The following is a 19566-nucleotide window of genomic DNA, read 5'->3' as shown; positions in this document are numbered from 1 at the left end:
GCATGTGAAAACGACATTACCCTTCATGCAACTCGGTAGGAAAACAGCTGATCGTCGAGTTCCAGTCTCAGGTCGCGCAGCTGCAGGTTTACAAAAGTGTCGGAGGGTTTTTGTACTTTTTGCTTTTGAGACACAGACGCTGAAGAACATGTCCGAACACCAGAGCTTCCAGTTCGGCAAGTCTCGTTTCAACCAGGTACCAGTTTAGTTTTGAACTCGTGTCACGTCTCAAACCAGGAACTGAACTCACGTGTCTAAACTGACTGTTTCACCTGCTCGTCGTTTTTCACTATGTACTGTGTGTTCTCCATGTTAAATGAGTTATTGTTGAACTCTGTTAAAAGGAGAATTTCTGTCAACAATGCCAGACAATAAAGTATCTGTCTGTCTCTATGTCTCACTGTGTGTCTGTCTGTCTGTCAAACAACGTAGTTCAGGTAACACACTTTTAGAAACAGTCTACACTCCGTAAGTCAACATAAGCTCTAAAATGGTTGGTTCCATGATTATACATAGAAATCGTTTAAGAAAAAATAAGATACATTGTTACAATTAATCAAAGGACTGAAAAGAATAAGATACATTGTTACAATTAATCAAAGGACTGAAAAGAATAAGATACATTGTAACAATTAATCAAAGGACCGAAAAAAATAAGATACATTGTTACAATCAAACAAATGACTGAAAATAACAAGATACATTGTTATAATTAAACAAACAATACTTGGTTTGTAAATAACACAAATTTTATGTTGCTTTTCTGTAGGGATGTCCCGATCCGATATTGATATCGGAAATCAGTCCGATATCAGCCAAAAAAGTGAATATCGGATTTTATCGGACTGAATCTAAAAACTCCGATATAAGCGCTCCGATATAAGCTGTCCATTTACCGCTACAGGACTTCTATAATAGGTGACTCTGGTTTGATCACACTCCAACACAGTAGGTGGTAATGCCCCTTAATTAACGTTGGTGCCGGCCGCGGAAGAAGAGCGTCTCTGATCCAGCATGCACAGCCCACGTGATCACAACAACGACAACGTGTGTGCCTGCAGCAAGGTGTAGTGATGTCGGCTGTGTGGAAGTATTTCGCTCAATTGGATAGACCTACAACCAATCAGAGCAACGTAGTATGTGACGTATGCTAAGCAACGCATTGTGAGTTATTTACTAACCCGGGTTCACACCGGACGCTTCAGCGCAGCGCCAAGCCTTAAATAACAGCTGGCTCCCATCCACTCCCATGTTAAAACTTTGTGCCGGTCACACCGGAGGCTGAAGCACCGCGAGGCAGCCTTGGCGCAGCGCGGTGCTTCAGCCTCCGGTGTGACCGGCACAAAGCCGTGCAGCGATCTACTGGATCAACGGGTGATATTATTAGCGCTGCCCGGCGGTTCAGCGTCGCTTCAGTGTCCGGTGTGAACAGCCAAGCGCCGGGGCGATAGGGATTAGCGCGGTGCTCTGGCGTCGCCTCCACGTTCTGTGTTCCTCTTTCAAAATGAATGCGCTGTCGATGTCTTCTAAAACAGACTCAATGGCAGCATCTACACATCTCAGCTCGCCAGCGGCAGGCATGTTTGTTGAAAACGAATTCAACCCGAGGGCACTTTGGTGACGTGGTTGATTACGTCACCGTTGATCATCTGTCAATCATCGTATAAAGCCCGCCCTGACAATCTGATTGGCCCAGTCCGGCCATAATTTTTTCCCAATGGAGCGACCCCAGACCGAACTGCCCGACCAAATCTGTTGTGGGCGGGGCTAAATTCGTCTGGCATCCAGGCTAAGACAAACTACCACGGGACAGCAAAAAGGCAATGGCCATAACAGAAAAGATAGCCCAGTTTATTGTGCTTGATGACCAGCCCCTGTCGGTGGTGAGTAATGTCGGGTTTAAACGCTTAATGGAGCACCTCGAACCTCGCTACATTATTCCTATAGTTTTTGTTGTTTTTGTCCCTGCCCACAGTTGTTTCCAACATATGCTGACAGTAGAAAAATAACTGAAGTGAACTTGAATTGTTTGCACTTTAAAATTTAATTTATTCTATTCAATTGTATAATGATGTTGGTAACCAGTGGTTATTTTGCACTTTAAATATAACATTTTGTTTTCATTGGATTTGTTGAGGTAATACTCTTATGTTGAAGGTTAAAATTTATGTAACCAATTGGTTAATAATACATGGGTCAGTTTTTCCTATACCTACTGTTGCTGACTATTGTTTTCTGTTATATCACTACAACATCAGTAACAGTAACATCACTTTATCAAGCCTTTTCTAACATTCCACACAACAAAATAAGGAATAAATATATGTATGATTTGTGCCTATATCGTATCGTATTGATATCGGTATCGGCCAATACTCAAGGCTACAATATCGGTATCGTATCGGAAGTGAAAAAGTTGTATCGGGACATCCCTACTTTTCTGTGTGTTTAAGCCTCTCGGTCTGTTTTGACATGAAAGTTCATGAACCGGAGTGAATGAGTTTAAAGTTCAACTTGTTGAATGTTATTCATACAAAAGGCTCAAATAGCCCTCTGGCCCATGTAAATGTTCTAAAATACTAATGTGTAAAAACTGTAGAGATTTAGCCTCTTTAAATAAGGATGGACGACACGTCTCCACTTCCTCCTGTTGAACAAAAATGAAGTCAGCCATCAATCAATCAGTTCACCCTGTTTTTATATCATCAAATAACTAATCATTATCAGGAATGCAAACACTTTACCAAACATGAGTGTGATAAGAACTCCGTATAATATTTACAGAAACCATTTTTGTAAAATCCTTTTAGTTTCTTGCAGTCGAAAAGCTTTGGCTTCACTTTTTGTGAAGCTGACGCTACGTCTATCTTTGTTTACAGATTTCAAACTGGTCGAGTTTGAGTGAAACTCGAGAGAAATATAATTTAACAGATGTATAAAACTATTTCTTCCATCCATATGTTCAGGAAATAACAAGACGCTACCTTGAGTCACTGAGCAGATTTTCATCCAAATTAACAGTTAGTGTAATTAAACTGGAGTTGGGGGGGGGGGGGGGGGGGGCAGGCTGAGTGGTGCGCGGCTGTATTTCCAAATTATTATTAATTATTCCTTATGCTCGGTAATGAATAAATGACGGGAAGGTGTTTGTGCTGCAGTCATCTTAGGAAGTAATTGCAAATGGTGCGAGTAGATTTGGCTCCTTTAAAAGAGAAGAAACAGTTTGTGTGAGGATTAATGAGGAGGCTCCACCTGGTGTGTTGAAACAGCTGGCCCGCTGTGGGATCAGCTGAACCCCCCCCCCCCCACACACACACCCAACAATCCACCGTCTGAACCACTTTATTATCTTTTTATTGATAGATTCTCTGAACTTTTCCATCCCAGCTCAGATGTTCCTGTGATTACACGTTGAAATTGAAATTGTAAAGACGACTTAATGCCTCTCGTGACTCTCGTCTCTCTGGTGATGTGTGTTTCTCAATGTTTCTTTGTCATCGTCATGTGCTTTGTGTTTCTTTTTTTTAGAACACGTTGTTTGGTCGCTTCAGACACTTCCTGGATGTGATTGACCCCAGCACCCTGTTTGTGACGGAGGTACAGACTCATGCATCACCTCTGCCACGGGGGGGTTGTGTTTTCTGCCCATGTTGTCTGATCTTCAGGCCGTTCTCTCTCTCTCTCTCTCTCTCTCTCTCTCCATCCTGACGTTTCCCCCCCCGGTCTCGGCTGTGTTGTGATAATCTTGCTCACAGAGTCTTCAGCGCTGTGGATCTCTGGGTAATGAAGCCGTTAGCAGGCTCTTTGGTGACAGTAATAGTGGGAGTAGCTCCGAGGATGTGATGAGGTGTGGACAAGTGGGGCAGCTGTGATGGGTGGAGAGAGTGTACGCACACACACACTCTCACACTCACACTCACACACACACACATCTTGCCCCCTACTGGGCCAGGCGTAGCCTCGACTTGCCCCTAATGACGAGAGGGGAACAGGGATGGATGTGATTTAGCAAACGATCTCTCACACACACACACAGACACACACACACACAAGCTCATTAGAGCAAATTGGGCCACATGACCTTGTATTCAGCTCAACATTAGACAATGATCACGCCACAGAAAGCCGCTCATTACCTTTTAGCAAACTCATTTGTCGACTGGAAATCAGCATGAAAGTTTTAGTGAAGCGCAATTACTGCAAGTTGAGCTGTGCAGCACAAACAGCAGAGAATATCAGGAAGATATCATCTATATATATACATTTTACACCATCTTCTGTTTTTGGGGTTGATTTAGAGACGACTACAGGAGTGTGTGGCGCTACTCGATCGTTTCAAACAAGGAACTCTGCCTCCCGGAGTCACTGACGCTCAGGTAAAGACTCACAATCTGGACTCCAGTCTCCGTGGTCCATGGATCTCTCAACCAAATAAACATCCTCTCTATGACCCCAGAGCAGTTTCTACAAGTTTCTTCTTAAATAGACCAATAAATGCTTTTAGATATTGTTTTTAACTTCTTGACGATGTTCTTCTGTATCTCTTCAGCTTTGGAAAGCTCAGAAAGTGAAGCAGGTGAGATGTTTGATCACTTTCCCTCTCAGTCCCTGACAAACACAAGCTGCCACAACAAGCAGCCGGGCTGAAGATAGAGATCTGAAGTGTGTCAGTGAACGAGCAAACAAATCAGACAGCGCTCTTATCACCTCATCTCAACAGGGACCTGTTTATACAGCAAACAGGCAGAGAAGTGGAACATGGAGATTTTAAAATTTACTGAAATGATGAAGCAAGAAAAAAAAGAAATCCAACAGTAAAGCAGACGAGTCGATTGGACTCCAGTGCCAATTACCAGCATGGGAAGATTTCTGCCAGTCACTGAACTGTAGGAGTCAAAGCAACATAATTATATTCAATATTATATAGACAGACACTTAAAATAATAATTATACATGTGATCAATCTGGTGTTTATTATAAAAAACATTATTACTCCCCTGTGTGATATTGAGGACTTTTTCAATATTTTTAGAACTGATCCACAGCTTTAATATGTTCATGTAATGACCAGTTTAAAAAACAGTATTCACATTTAGAAAACACTCAAATCTCAGTGATCATTTTCTCCTCATGGTGAATTAAACACATCTCTAGTGATATAGTTGTAAAGTTCAAGATGGCGTCATCTGTATCTGCTATATTTTAGCCAAATTTTTAAATCTTTATATTCAGTAAAGTCTATGATTGACTTCAATCAACACAGCAAAACAAATAAAGTCCCAGTTCACATACACATTTACAGGAGCCTGAAACAATCCACTATAACTTTACCAATAGATCTTATTATTTAGTTTGCAAGAAGGTTTAAAACTCCCCCAGCTTCTAGAGCAACATCAAAGCTCCTCTTCTTAACCTGTTTGAACTTAACTCACCCAAAACCATCCTGCACTCGTTATCCTCTGACTCTGATCATTATGTGCTTATTACAGGCCATCATCCACCCTGACACCGGGGAGAAGATCCTCATGCCCTTTCGCATGTCGGGTACAGTAGCTCGGTGTGGACGCCCCGGGCGAAGTGGGGCCTTGTTATCAATCCAACGTGGAGGTGTCGTTCACCCGGGGAACTGTCACATCTCCACGGGGCTCTTCAGGTTGTCTCTGGCCTGGAAAAGGTCAAACCCAGCAGGGCGCTGATTAAAATCTCTCTCCCACGGTGACGGAGAAGTTCTGCATAAGCAAGAAAACACCATCATTTTGATCCGGTCTCAGATTCTCACCGTCACAGACAGGAGCGATTAACTTGTTACGACCGACGTGGAGTTCTGTCAGACCCTCAACCCCGCAGACTTAGCAAAGGGAAACACAACTGATGTGTTTCTACATGTAAAAAATGATTTACAGGAAAATCTCTTTACAAAAAGTCTAGAAATATTACAAATCATAAATGAGCAGAATGACCTCAAAGCAAACAATGGTGACACTCGCTCTCTTTTAATAGGTTACATTCCATTTGGCACCCCAGTGGTAAGACTTCTTTCTTCATCTTTATATCTATTGTAACTTTATCCCTCTGCTACATATAGTAAACTGACATGAATCTGAATATATATATATATATATTTATATTTTTCTTTTCTTTAAATCTAAGTGTACTTTTGAAATGATTTAGTAAAGTGTTTTTTTCTCTTTGTGCAGGTTGTTGGTCTCCTTCTCCCAAATCAAACATTGGCATCAACTATCTTCTGGCAGGTAAACAGTTGTGATACGCTTTATGTTAAATATTAGCAACATTAGAGTAAACAGGTGAAATTATTGACTGTAAAATCTCCATTGCAGATAAACCAGGTGGGATGAATGTAGCCTCGGTAGCAAACAGATTATTCCACACGTGATTAAAACGGGCCGTGCACTGGTGACGTTATAAAGAAAATGTCTTTAACTCAATTTATTTAAACGTCTTTATTCATCAGGACACTATGTTCCTGTAAAACCTTCCAGTGTTTGTCAGCCAGACCCTTTTCCACACGCGTCCAGTGCCAACAGGCTCTGGAAGCAGTGAAGTGACAGTTTGAGAAAACAAACATACGACAGTGAGATGCCAGCGTGAAAACAAAAGACACAAAATTTGCTTTCACACGATCTCCTAACACAATATGAAGCGATTCTTTAGCTTTGATAATATAATAACATCCACGTCAGATCCTTTTGATGATTTCATAAGTTTAACACATTTGTTAAAAGGTGTGTTTGTGTTATATCTTGTTGGCAGTTTCTTCTAAGCACATTTTGAAGGATAATCAAATGAGTCTAATGGATATACTCCAGGTGTGTGATGAAGAAATCATTGTCTAGATTTCTGTGATTTAACACAAAAAGACTCAACGATCAGCTTCTCCTGCAGCTTTCAGTGGTTTCACTCCCTCGAGGAATCCTTGTGATTAAATCTCACAATGAAGACGTGTGTTTACCTAAGATCCAGAACGGTCAACTCATTAAACGAAGAGTCGACCTGTGACCTGACGTATGAAGCTGGATGTAGCACCTGTCATCATACACATTAATAACTTCATCTGTTGACTCTCCCTTTCCTCTCCACAGTCGTTAAACCAGAGTCACAACGCCTGCGTGAACTTCTGCAACCGCAACGCCTCCAAGGTGACGACAAACCCTGGACCGATCCCAAGTTGTGTGTGAGCGGGTGTGTGAGGCTGAGTCCTGTTAACTGCTCTCACGTTGTTCTACCCTCTCACTGCAGCCGGCTCCAGCCTCCAGGTTCGTCCTGGGCTTCCTGGGAGCCGTGACCAGCGCCGTCTCCATCGCTGTGAGTTCAACCCAACGTCACACAGCAGCAGGTTGAGTCACCGGCCGATCCATTGTGTCGACTGGTCCATCTTTTAAAGCGGGGGTCGACCAATTTGTCGTATCTGTGTCCGTGTAAATCTGTACGGACACGATGTCTATCCATCGATTGAGTGATTCTTCTTTTAAGTCCGTGCTAAAGTCATAGTTTTTCCGGAAGGCATATTCACGAATTTACTTGGGCTGCCAGGTTATTATTATTCTGTAATATTGATCAATAATCTAATTATTGTTGTTATTATTCAAAAATACGAATAGATTATACCTACATATACACTTATTGGTTAATTCATAATAATAACATTTATAACACTACAAGTACAAAATGCTGAACAAGAAAACAAATGTTTAAATTCAGAGGGAAGTACATTATTATTGTTGTAATAATAATAATAATAATTAGTAATTATAATATTGTACTTAGATACTTGTACTTCTACTTTGTGTTGAAAAGTGCTCTATAAATATTATTATAAATTAAGCCATATTCTGTTATATATGCGTGTACAATCTATTAGTACTTGTATGCATGGTCATTTGTATTGCACTTTCTAACCCGTCTAACTAAGTTATTATAATTATTATTATATTGTTGCTCCCAACATTTCCTGAATGTTATCAATCTGGATTTCCTTAAATACTTTATTTTGGTCCAAAATCAAATATCTTCAATTATTTTGACAGACAAAGGGAGAAATGTAAAGAGGTTGAGTCGACCTGTCGTGAAAATACCAGTTGATATCACAATTTTCTGACCTTTTTACCATTAAAGACTGGTGTTTAAAGAGCATAATACACCTTCACACACCCGCCTGACATGGGGCTCACACCGAGCCAATTACTGGTGCGGCCGGGGGCTGATCCGGCTGCTGCTCTCAGGCCTGACAATGGAAATAGCCGGAGGAAAGAAAGGGAAAAAAAACGAGGGGTGTCTGGAGGGCGGAACGACAAACCAGGGGGGGGCCAGGAGCTCTCCAATTAAAGGTCCGCTCCGGTGATGGACCCCCGCCGTGCCGCGGGGAGCTGGAGGCTGCAGTTGGTGTTTTATTAAAGACTCATTGCACCTCGATCACAGCCCTTAGTGGTAACACACAAGAAACCACTCGTTTAATTGTTTATGAAACACACATTTTGGTCAGTTTTTCCCGTTTGTGAAACTCACTCTTGTTTTTATTTCCCTGCTCATCTGAGCTAAAAAACAGATTTCATGATTTTCAAAATAGGATCAAACATGGAAAACCTTTTTGTCGTGATTTGCCTGCAACTTGTGTGCGTCTGTGTTTTTGTTTGTTTCTTAAAGGTCGGGTTGAACGTGTTACTCCAGAAAGCAAATGGCTTCAGCCCAACGACCAGGCTGCTGGTGCAGAGGTTCATCCCCTTCCCAGCAGTGGGTGAGTTCAAACCGCTCCAGTTCACACTGCACCAGTTCAACACTGAATGAGATTAGTTCAAACCTGTGGATTTGTACTGGTGTTGAACGAACGGATCAAAGTGGGAGGAGCAGTTGCTGCAAATATTCATATGTTAATTAGCATTGTGAGCTGTTAAGTGTTAACATCTCATTTTGTATGTATTAAGCAATATTGTGAGTAATGTAACGTGTAAAAAAAAGTCTTAATGTTATTTAATGTTAGCACTAGATAACTGTCAGTGTCATTGTTCATAAATAAAGATGGACGACATGACAGCTCCCTCAAGTGAAGCCAAAGCCCCCCTGGTGGCCGGTTGGAGTATATGTTATAACCCCCGCCTCCTCCATGTTCGGGGACGGGACATGGACCAAACAAAAATGTCGAAATTCACGTCAAATAAAAAAAGATGATTTCTGTAATTTGAGGAACTTCTTATCACACTGAGATTTGTGTTAATTTATCCAGTAGGTTTGATATAGTTTGTGATTTGATTGACAGCTGAGACTGATTTGAATTAAATTGGATGTTTTGACACCTTTTTTCCTGTAGCACTTATTCTCATCATGATACACAAAATTAGAGAAATTCATATATTACAAATGTAGTTTCTGCTCTGATCTTTATTAATCTCCGTTTCCCTCCGACAAGTTTTGTGAGCTCCCTCTTTCAGACGTGTGTGGAGCCACAAAGCTGATCCTCACGTCGCTGCCTCACAAACACACAGTCACACCCAGGGGTATAGACCCATGTCCCAGAATGCCCCAGGCTGCTGGCTCATAATTAAATTGTTTGCCTGCCCCCCCTTCCTTGCCCCTTCTAATTAAATCAACAGGTTTCCACAGTGCAGCCTTTGCCTGGTAATTGGCTGCTTGTTAGAACTCTGCTGCCGCAAACAAATTGGATAATTACCCCTAAAGTGGCGTCTATGTCAAGGCCTCGTTTACCTGACTTCTGTTTGTTCATTGTTGTTGCTGCCGTTGTTGTGCTAGCCCCATATAAAAGGTAATTAAAACGGCTAATTGAAGCGAGTGCAAGCAAAGTGCTGTTTGAGTTTTCACCCGCTTGATTATGTTTGCTTACTTAAGGCTAGATTTATTTGTAATAACCTAATCAAGCAGCGGCCTGTCATTCAATTAGATGATGAAGACCTTAACGGGAGGAAAAGCCGCGCTGCCATAAATTTATGGGGACAAATTAATTGCTTGTCTTCTGAAATTATTCGTCATTATTTGTGATATTTAGGAAGTAATTATGTGAAAAGTTCTCGGATTTCCGTGAGTGTACCTTTCGGGGTATTAGGTGACAGTAAGAATATACATAAATGTAATTATATCAAATAATTACAAATAAAATCCACATATTTCCGCATTTAGCTGCACAAAATTAATCACTGCAGTTTTATAATTACTTTGATGCCTTAATAATTAAATTAAACAGGTTTTTACATTTTTTGACCTGTTTATTGAGGTATTTGTTATTCCTTTCTATAATTCCACTATCTCTCCCTCTGTTAATTGTACAAAAAACAACCTTGTGGGTAAAAAGAGCGATTTGCTCAGTCAATTGAATTCTCTTCACAGAGCGACCGGCAGCCCTGCAGCTCCGAGTCAAGATAAGTCTGAACGCTGTTGTCTTAAATTAAAAAGGCTCCCGGCGCCAACATTAAACTCTACAATGAGTTTTTCTTATTCCTATTAGAGTCAAGGAGAAAGGATCATCTACATTAACATACATTTGTGTTCATTTTGGCTCCCGTGAATAAATCCCAGTGGAGCGGCTGTTTGTTGCTCCGTCAGTCACCCTGGTAACATTGTGCGTCGCTGATTTGAGTCTCAGCTGATGTGACTGTTAGGTGGTTTGTGAAGAACGACACAAAATCACTGTGATGCACAATATTTAGACATTTTCTGTGAGAAGAGGAAAAACGGGTTCAGAGTTTTAGAGACACAATGTTAAAGAAAGTGATTAATACCAACAAATTAATTACCAGACAGCAGCGGAAAATCACCAGCTAGATCCAGATGTTTATTTACCAGTCCCCAGAATTATCCCTACATCCCTTCATCAAGATCCACATTATATTATATTATATTATACTGCATTACATTGCATATTGCATCTGACACTGTTCACTGTCTTGCATCTTGCATTTCACTTTTTACATCTTTTATCTATTATATATATTTTTATTTAGTTATGTTTATGTCTAAATAAATGTTACTTTGTACAAATATTAGAAAAAGGGAGTAAATAAGAAGTAAATAGTGAGTAAATATATATTGTTTCTTTTTATTGCTTTTCTTATGTGTGTTGTATTTATTGTGTTTTTATGTTTCTATGTTCATTGTTTGCACCAATAACCAGAGAAAATTCCTTGTAGGTGTAATCCTACTTGGCAATAAATACTTTCTGATTCATAAAAAAAATATTATTTTGATCTTTGCATAGTTATTTTTCATATTTCATGATAATTTCAATCTCCGATACATCCTCTATCCTTCCATGAAACTCCAGTTCAGTCAGCCTGGTGAATCTTTAAATACCCTCCTCTGTGCTCGTCTCTAGTCGCCTGCTTGCCTTGCACCCAGCCTGGAGGCTGAAAACACAATATGCTCATTCGTGAAACGACTAAATACGTGTGTTTCACTTTGCTCCTTTATAAAAAAACTTTCTCACGTCTCCACAGCGAGTGCTAACATCTGCAACGTGCTGCTCATGAGGCACTCGGAGCTGTCGGAGGGCATCAGCGTGCTGGACGACCAGGGGGACGTGGTGGGAACCTCCCGAGTCGCTGCCAGGCATGTGGGTGGATTCACTCTCTAAATATCTGGTGTCAAATTATCCTGAGATTAACACTCTCATGTCGGTGAATACAACAGTGTAAATGACAAGGTATGGAGTTCACACCTAAGTAGGACTTGTTTGAACATGTTGTGTTGTGATTTTTTTTTCCAACAGGCCCTTCTGGAGACGGCCCTGACCCGAGTGGTGCTGCCCATGCCCATCCTGCTGCTCCCGCCACTCATCATGTCAATGCTGGAAAAGTAAGAAACGTTTCATCACGTGATATTCATCATTCAAAAGTTGGAAGAGACGATGAGATTCTACGGTTTTTGACGATAAGGGTCTCGGAAGAACTCTGAGCTTCCTGCAGATGAATTAAAAATCAGGTCCTTCAGTTGAGTCTTCAGGACATTTTCCTGTTGTTGTGCAGGCAAACTTGATTTCACGCCGGAGAACGGCCATCGATCCTCGTTTTATTTCCCCAATTTTAGATTTCTTTAACATCGCTAGAGAATAATTCATGGATCTTGATATTTAAGGGACTGATATCTATGAACGTGTGTAATCTGAAGGGGCTTCATTGAGCTGTTCAGTTTAATTGCTGTTGGGCCAGTTCATGAATTTATTTTCCCATCCTGCGTCACAAAATTTGCTTTAATCCACAGTCAGCAAGAAGTCTGTTATTATCAACTTTATAAAGTCACTTTTTTATTTAAAAAAAGTTAACAATGGCTGTAATGGCATATTCAAAGTTGTGAGAAAAAATTGGGGACATTCTAATATAACAATCCGATGAATTCCCACAAGCAGTCCTGAACGACAATTGACAATGATGAAGTATCTCAGCATCGCAGATCGCTTTGTGCTCAGAGCTGCATTCTGATTGGCCGAGGCGCTCGCTGATCCCTCTCCACTGATTCAGCACTGTGCGATACGACTGTAGGAATGCGATCTTTGTGAACCCCCGACTGCTCCGAGCACGCGGGCTCCGGCGGCTCCGGTGGCTCCGGCCAGCTGCCCAGGTGTGTTTGGGATTCCTGGCTGGGGAGGGAGGGGGGGGGGTGAGGTTGGCTTTGGTTGCAGGTGAGTAGTGCTGAGTTATCCTCCATGTCAGCTCGCCTTCACTGGCTCTCAATAGAGCGAGAACAAGGGGGAGAGCGCCGGGCCCCCCCGGGCGGCCCCCCGATGATCGATGGCCCCGCTGAGAGCCGAGTCCGAGCAGTGACAGCAGGTTCTGTCCTCTATGTGCCTCAGCAGCTGGGAGAGGCTTCAGGCCCACAAGTGCATTCAAAAGCATTCAGCTCAACAGCCTGGTTCCGCAGGTAGAAATCCCTGAATGGACATTCTGATTACCAGCCGTAATGTTTTAACCATCCGAGGTAGAATCACCACAAACCACCGAACACTGATATTAGCTCCAGGGTCCGAGTGATATCACGTGAGGTCTCTGATCGCTGAGGCCCAGGATGTCTTACTTTTTACTTTTTAGTGACGCGGTGGAAAAGGTTAAATTGAAGAAGAAGAAGCGCTGGAAGTTGTCAGAAATGGATCATTCGCAATGGGTTATGGGATGTGTAGTTTCCTGACTCTTTAAAATAATTCACATGTACACAAAACACCTTTTTTCCCCCGGTTTTCCAGATCCAGACAAAGGATTTCTTTACATTGTGATACAGGGTGTGTGTGTTTTTTTTACATTTTCCCAAATTTCCCAAAGAAGTAATTCGTTGATCATATGGAGGCGACTGATATCTGAGATGTTGTCTTGAAACAAACTTCTGCAAGTAGAGCTTCAACTGCTGTTATCAGGTCATGATGGTGGTTTTTCTTCACTGGCTCCTTCCTGGCGCGTGTGAACAGTTAAACCTGAGTGAGACCTCAGCCCATGTTATCCAGACCACGTGAATTCAGTCAGTATTGCATGAAATTATCATTAATTTGAGATCAACTCCAAATTTTCACCTGATTTTGAAGGTTTTCAAACTCACACTTGTGCCCAAACCTTCTCACATATCTCACAACCTGCCTCTTCTCTCTCTCAATCCAGTTCCCTAAAATGTGTATCTGCACATGTGTGTGTGTGTGTATAAATGTGTGTGTGTGTAGCCTAATTAAACCATGGCAGCCATATGTGTTAATGAGCTCCCTCATTAGGCAGTAGCTCTCCTCGTTAGGGGGAGAGGCGTCGCTGGTGGAGGAGAGACGGAGCTCCTGCTGCGTTCGCTGTCCCACACACTGAAGAGGGGATTATCCTCCGAAGGCCAGCGAGGAGGAGGAGGAGGAGGAGGAGGAGGAGCTCGGGCTGAGAACACAACATGTATTTCTGGAGATGCAAAACGTTAAAAAAAATAAAACGCCCTTAAAACCCTGTCGCTTAACAGAGGAAACACATTTCTTGCAATTTGGAAAGGGAGTTTGTGGTTGAAGCAGATCAAATGGTTATTTTACCAAATGAAAATGTACAAATTCTCTGAACTCTCTCCTGGGAACACATCCAGTGTTATTTAGGGAACAGTTCAGTATGTGACTGTTAAAAGGGATAAAGCTAAAACTACTGAAACCTGGTGGAAGGATGGGAAACGAGCAAAGGAAGAAACCAAGACACTTTTAGTTTTTACACTTTTTTCCCCCCCACTTTCTTTTACATATTTTTTTGATATTTTTGTGAATTTCTCAGGAAATAACGCTGAGATCTTTAGGAAAAAGATCAGATCTGCAGAACGTTAATACTAATGAACCGGTTATATTTGGTGAAGATCTGGAAATCAAAGCTCGGAGCTTAAAGTTCATAAAGAGATGCTGTTAAATCTGTCGTGTTATAGCCATTTAGTGTTTCATATCATTTTCCGATTTTGAGAACCTACAGATGGACAAGGAATCATCGGGTCCCTCTGCATCTTTAATATTAAACGATTATCAACCTAATTTCAGGTTTGATATTCATCCATTTTGTCTAAACTTATTTGCACATATTTGTTATTCCATTATTCCTACCTAACTGGTTGAATTGCCCACGGTCTGTTTGAATTGTTTGTTTTCTTTGCAGATGCTCACTTTCCCTGATGACTGCTGCTATGCTAATTGCTAACGCTGTAGTTCCTGTGACGTTTGAGTGGACAGTGTGTTGAAATGTGTGTGTATCTGTAAAGTGAACGTGTGTGTCCGTGGTGTGTGTCCCCCCAGGCTTCCTCTCCTGCAGAGGCAGCGGGGGCTCGTCCTGCCCGTCCACAGTCTGGTGTGTCTCGCCGCCTTCGGCCTGGCTCTGCCGCTCGCCATCAGCCTCTTCCCTCAGATGTCCCAGGTAAAGACATCTGTCCTCTTCGGTCCCACACAACGTTATTTAATAACCACAGATTGTTATGATTCATATTCTGGTGATAAGGGACATTTGGAGCTTCTGCAGGGGCAACAATCAAATGTCTGGATTCTATTTATTGTTAATTTATTTAGATAAAGTCTCTGTTCCTGCTGATATTAAATTATTAGTTTGCTGTTGTTCATGACCCACACAACAGGCCTGATATCAGATCTCTTGTCTTTCCACCACATTTAGAGCCTGTGTGTTTTACCTCCGTGATCCTCAGAGTAAGAACAGTCAGATTAAATCATTATTTAACGTTTTATCTTCTCGTGTGCCGCGCTCCTATTCTTCATTTGTCTTTTCACGTCTTTAAACGATGATGCTTGACCTCAGATCTTCCAGGACTCTGGTGTCAGTGACTGAGTGACTCTCCTGACCTCTGAACAGTTTCCCATCCAGCTCTGCGTCCTCCCTCCTAATGAGGCGTGGCCCTCTGAGACGTCACCTGCTCTGTGGTGATCCGCCCGGAGTCTCTCCTGCCGTCCGAGGCCGTCCAGGCTCACGGGCTGAGCTCTGACTTCAGCCTCGCTCTTCTCATGAACCGGCTGCGGCACCATATTGTTTTTCTCCTCCGTCTCTCTCTCTCTCGCTCTCTCTCTCTTTGTCTCCTCTCTGCCAAATCACTTGCCGACACAAGCCAAGCAGCTCTGGCTTTAAAAATGTTTAGGATTTAATTACCGCTGGAAATAGCCCAGACAGCCATATGGCAAAAAAACTTCAGACATATGTGCCACCGACACGGAGGGGCCTGTTTTTCTATCAAGTCCCTTTCGCGAGGATAGAAAAAAAATGAGCTCCCCAAAAAGCACCGTGAATGCCCCGCTCCCCTGGACCCCCCCCCCCCGCCTACTCAATTTGTCCCACTTCCCCATTTCACACCTACCAAGACGTCTGATTAGGATTCTGCCGACAACTCCAACAGCCATCTGTCTCTGGTTCAAATATTAGGAGCTTCGAAAACCTCAAATTAGACTTTAATCTGCCAAAGTGTCTCTTTGCACATTAGCAGTAAACACGGAACATTTCAAGTCTTCAGTTACGAACGAAACTGTTTCAGATCTTTATGTTGAATCGCACACGTCACCGTGAACTCGTCACATGTGACACGTTCCAAACATGTCCCCCTGCGCCGTGTTGACCTTTTCGTTCTGTTCGATTCCCGCAGATCAGCGTGAGTCGGTTAGAGCCGGAGATCGCGATGGCAACAGATGATCCGATGGTGACGTACAATAAAGGCCTGTGAGTGATCTCTGCCACGGGACCCCCCCCCCATCGTTCACGCTGCCGGCGAATGGAGGACGGAGGATTTCAACAAACACGTTTCCACCGGAGCAGCAGTTCATCTGTGTCATTTAGAGACAGATAGTGTTTGTTAACAGAGAAGTAACGTGATGACGGATTGTGATGTTGAAAGTCGTGACACCTCAGAAAGTTCTAACGTGGACACTTGCCACAGAAAATAATAGAAGTGAGGCTCTGGACATGTTTATGGAGAATTGTAATTGTGTATAAACAGTGTGAATGAAATCAGGGTAAATGACATGAATGTGTTTTTGTGAACTCTTTAGAATTTAGAGCTTCTTATCTGTTTTTTGTTCCTCATACATTTCAGACTACATGTAACATGTCAGAGAAGGATTTCCATCTCTCAGCTTGTTTCACTCGCCTGAACGAGGTCAAACTGTTGCATCAGGAAGAAGTAAACTTAAAGTCAGGAGTAGAAACTTAACTTCCATGACTGTTCCTGAATCAGATGCTGGAAAACGGTTTTAATGGTTTATTCTATTTTTTTTCATCAAATATTTTTGCAAGGTATCAGGTAACAATGTAGAACACTAGATCACTGTTCTATGATTTAAAAAAAAAGTTTGTACAGCAAGTTGTGAACTAAGGATCTGTATTAAATCCTCTAATTATAATGTGATTTTTTGGAAGTGACTTCAAATCCCTTTAGTTTTATCTTCTTCTAACTGAAATCACGTGGTTCTGTTGCTCTTGTGCAGTAAAATGTGTTAAAGTGAACTTTAAAAACACACGTTTTTATTTTGTTAATTATGATCATAAATTGTATTTATGTGGCGCTTTTTGAGGAACTCAAAGACACTTTATTGAAATAACGACTAAAAGACAAACGCATCGTGAGGATGTTGTAAAGTCAAAAAGAAGATCTGCTTTAGAAATCATTGTGTTGCTGCTCTGCCTTTTGTGTGTCTGTACTCTTCTCTGTGTAAACCTTGTTGTGTATCTGTTGTCAGGATCTGTGTGATTAGTGTGTTTGCACAGTTGCCGGGGGAACGCGGCACGCTAGGCTGCGATCTCAACAAGAACGCACAAGTCGGCTGGAAGCTGCTGGTGACACAAATAACAACTACACACTGTTCACAAAGCAAACCGCTGATTATTGATGCATTATTATCAATAAACATATTTTTTCATATTTCATCTGTGTTATCAGTTATGAGCAGTTTTAAACTCCATCCCACTTTGAGGGTTTGAGGACAATGCTCCCTCACTTTTGTTTTTGGTGCAAAGAATGATAATTTTACAAATATGAGTTTTGTATTCTTTGAAATGGTAATAGACATGTTATTGAATAATTTAATTCAAGGTCTAAAAAATATTAAACAGTTGAATTGAGATTATGCATCAACCCCCCCCCCCCCCCCCCTCCCCCTCTAATAGAATCCCCTTCTCAATAATACTTTTGTGCCATGTTTGTAAATCATTTCCCATCGATAACATAAAAAGTAAGACAAAAGAAAACAGAGAAAGCCTAAGACACACACACTCACACACACAAATAAAAGTGGGCTCAGGAATAGCAATTTAATAATAATAAGGATTGCATTTTTTTTGCATAATAAATCTCCCCTGATCTGCAGGAAACTACTTTAATTGCTCTGGATTGTGTGTAAATATCTCAAACTAGTTATTTTTAGCAATGAGCCGTGTTTTGTCATTTCCAGAATGATCACAAACGAGTCTGTCAGTCAGTAATTAGTGTGTCTCATTTGTAATTCAGAGTGTTTACTCCTCCTGACAGTAACTGAAGCAGCGTGTGTGTGTGTGTGTGTCTGTGTGTGTGTGTGTGAGACCTCACTGCATGATTTATCGCTCAACAAGCTTATTTTTCATAACCAGCTCTGAAACGCACTCGTCCTGTTCTCTGAGGAAACTGAACCGCTTCTTTCTTCTCACAGAAAAACAACCAGACCAACAACAGAGCTGAAACCAGTCTTTGTGTTTCACGTGGCTCCACCGACACCTCAGCAGCAGCGGGGGGGATCTGTCGACTCCTCCCCCCCCCCCTTCACGCCACTGCCTCCACAGAGACTCGTGTTGTTCACGGCAGATTCCCTCTCTCGTCCTGAATCCTCCTCTCCGGTGACTCAGGCGACAGGAGACACAGTGTTTAGGGAGACCGGCGTCATTTTTCCAATTAACTGTTTTCCTAACAGAGGGCCGAGGGGCGCAGCTCTCGTTAGTCGACCTTTTACCTAAACTCCCCCAGATGCGATTGGGCCTCACGTGTTCCTCAAGGCAAGAAGAAGGTTTCAGGTCCCAATGAGCTGCGAGTGATGTTTATTTGCACAATCAGGAATTCTGAATGTCTCTCCTCCGTGTGTTTGCACCTGCAGTGAGGATAGGATGTCCTGGAAACTCAAAACAAGGCCCGTGGCCCCTTCTTGCAACTGCAGATGTCTGACGTGTTGTGTGCGGCTTCAGGTGAGGCCGCTGCAGCCTCGTCTCTCTGCCTCTTCACTTTCAAAACATGGGGGGGGGGGGGGTTTCATTAGGAGGAGAGTCCTTCCGTTCCTCCTGACAGGTGATTATTACTGAGGCAGGTAGTGAAAGGGCCGCCACACAACAACAACTACTTCACCTCTTTCTTTCCGAAGCTGGGCCCTTTGGATGGACATGAATCCCCCACCTCCCCCCCCCCCCCCCTCGGCAGGAATTCAGAGGACATACCGGCTGATAAGTCAAACACCTGACACCTGTGCAACCGTCCTGCAGCATTCCTGACACCTCAGCCTCAGTCACTGGTTCCCAACACAAGGAACCAACCTCCTGAGGGGTCGAACTCTTCAATCTGTTCCTACCTCTCTTTTGCTTTTCACATTTTCTTGGATGGAGGGATTTGTCAGCTCTAGTTTTGCGTCACAGAACTCCCTGAACATGGAAACTCCCTCATCGACCTCCTCTTGGAGCTCGGAGGCCGGAGCCTCTGCAGGTTTGTCCTTCCACTCAAACACCAGCAGCATGTTTCACACTGATTTCTTACTTCAGCCAGTGAGGAGCAACTCACGAGTGGAACCTGCAGCTGGTCGGAATGAAAACCTGCAGACCCTTTGTTCCCATCAGAGAAATCCTTTTTTATTTCTAAAGCAATGAAAGTGATGAAACCTTCAGACATTCAACTCGTGGAGACGTCATCCAAGCACGTGGCTGTGAACCTGCTTTTATTAGATCACCACAACTTGGCCCCTGAGTCCAGAGGCTCCTCATCTGTCCCCGAGTCATGCACAGCTGGCCGTGAATCGCTGGAACGACTCTCGAGTCAGAAAAACAATTCACGCAGAGACAGATTTGGTGTTTTTCTTTTGACACATGCTTCATTTCCTGTCCCTGCTCTGGTTGGATTCAA

At 42.5% G+C, this 19566-nt stretch overlaps 1 protein-coding gene across 3 annotated transcripts; it reads left to right on the top strand.

Moving 5' to 3' along the window:
* Positions 1 to 16171, top strand: sfxn5a (sideroflexin 5a). 3 transcript variants are annotated; one of them, XM_053434041.1, is made up of 14 exons: positions 1 to 196; positions 3529 to 3597; positions 3756 to 3780; positions 4299 to 4376; positions 4550 to 4576; positions 5490 to 5544; positions 6001 to 6026; positions 6198 to 6251; positions 7101 to 7157; positions 7258 to 7323; positions 8662 to 8752; positions 11460 to 11575; positions 11732 to 11817; positions 14741 to 15673. In XM_053434041.1, the coding sequence occupies exons 6-14, from the start codon at positions 5526 to 5528 to the stop codon at positions 15009 to 15011; spliced, it is 786 nt and encodes a 261-aa protein (XP_053290016.1). In that variant the 5' UTR covers positions 1 to 196; positions 3529 to 3597; positions 3756 to 3780; positions 4299 to 4376; positions 4550 to 4576; positions 5490 to 5525; the 3' UTR covers positions 15012 to 15673. The 3 variants fall into 3 exon arrangements, with proteins under 3 accessions (XP_053290016.1, XP_053290013.1, XP_053290014.1); XM_053434039.1 differs by lacking the exon at positions 3756 to 3780 and adding an exon at positions 16084 to 16171 and having other exon boundaries at positions 9 to 196; positions 14741 to 14858; XM_053434038.1 differs by lacking the exon at positions 3756 to 3780 and having other exon boundaries at positions 8 to 196; positions 14741 to 15413.
* The last annotated feature ends 3395 nt before the right edge of the window (positions 16172 to 19566 follow it).

The sequence above is a fragment of the Pleuronectes platessa genome, chromosome 11 (genome assembly GCF_947347685.1).
Source record: "Pleuronectes platessa chromosome 11, fPlePla1.1, whole genome shotgun sequence".
Lineage (NCBI taxonomy): Eukaryota > Metazoa > Chordata > Actinopteri > Pleuronectiformes > Pleuronectidae > Pleuronectes > Pleuronectes platessa.
Note: the sequence above shows the minus strand (reverse complement) of the source record. Positions and strands in the feature narration are given on the sequence as shown.

Bases quoted from the DNA above. Each gene is read 5' to 3' on its own strand.
- sfxn5a (XM_053434038.1), top strand. From the start codon at position 26: ATGCAACTCGGTAGGAAAACAGCTGATCGTCGAGTTCCAGTCTCAGGT. The intron at 197-3,528 runs GTACCAGTTTAG...TCTTTTTTTTAG, and splicing joins GCAAGTCTCGTTTCAACCAG to AACACGTTGTTTGGTCGCTT. The intron at 6,252-7,100 runs GTAAACAGTTGT...TCCTCTCCACAG, and splicing joins CATCAACTATCTTCTGGCAG to TCGTTAAACCAGAGTCACAA.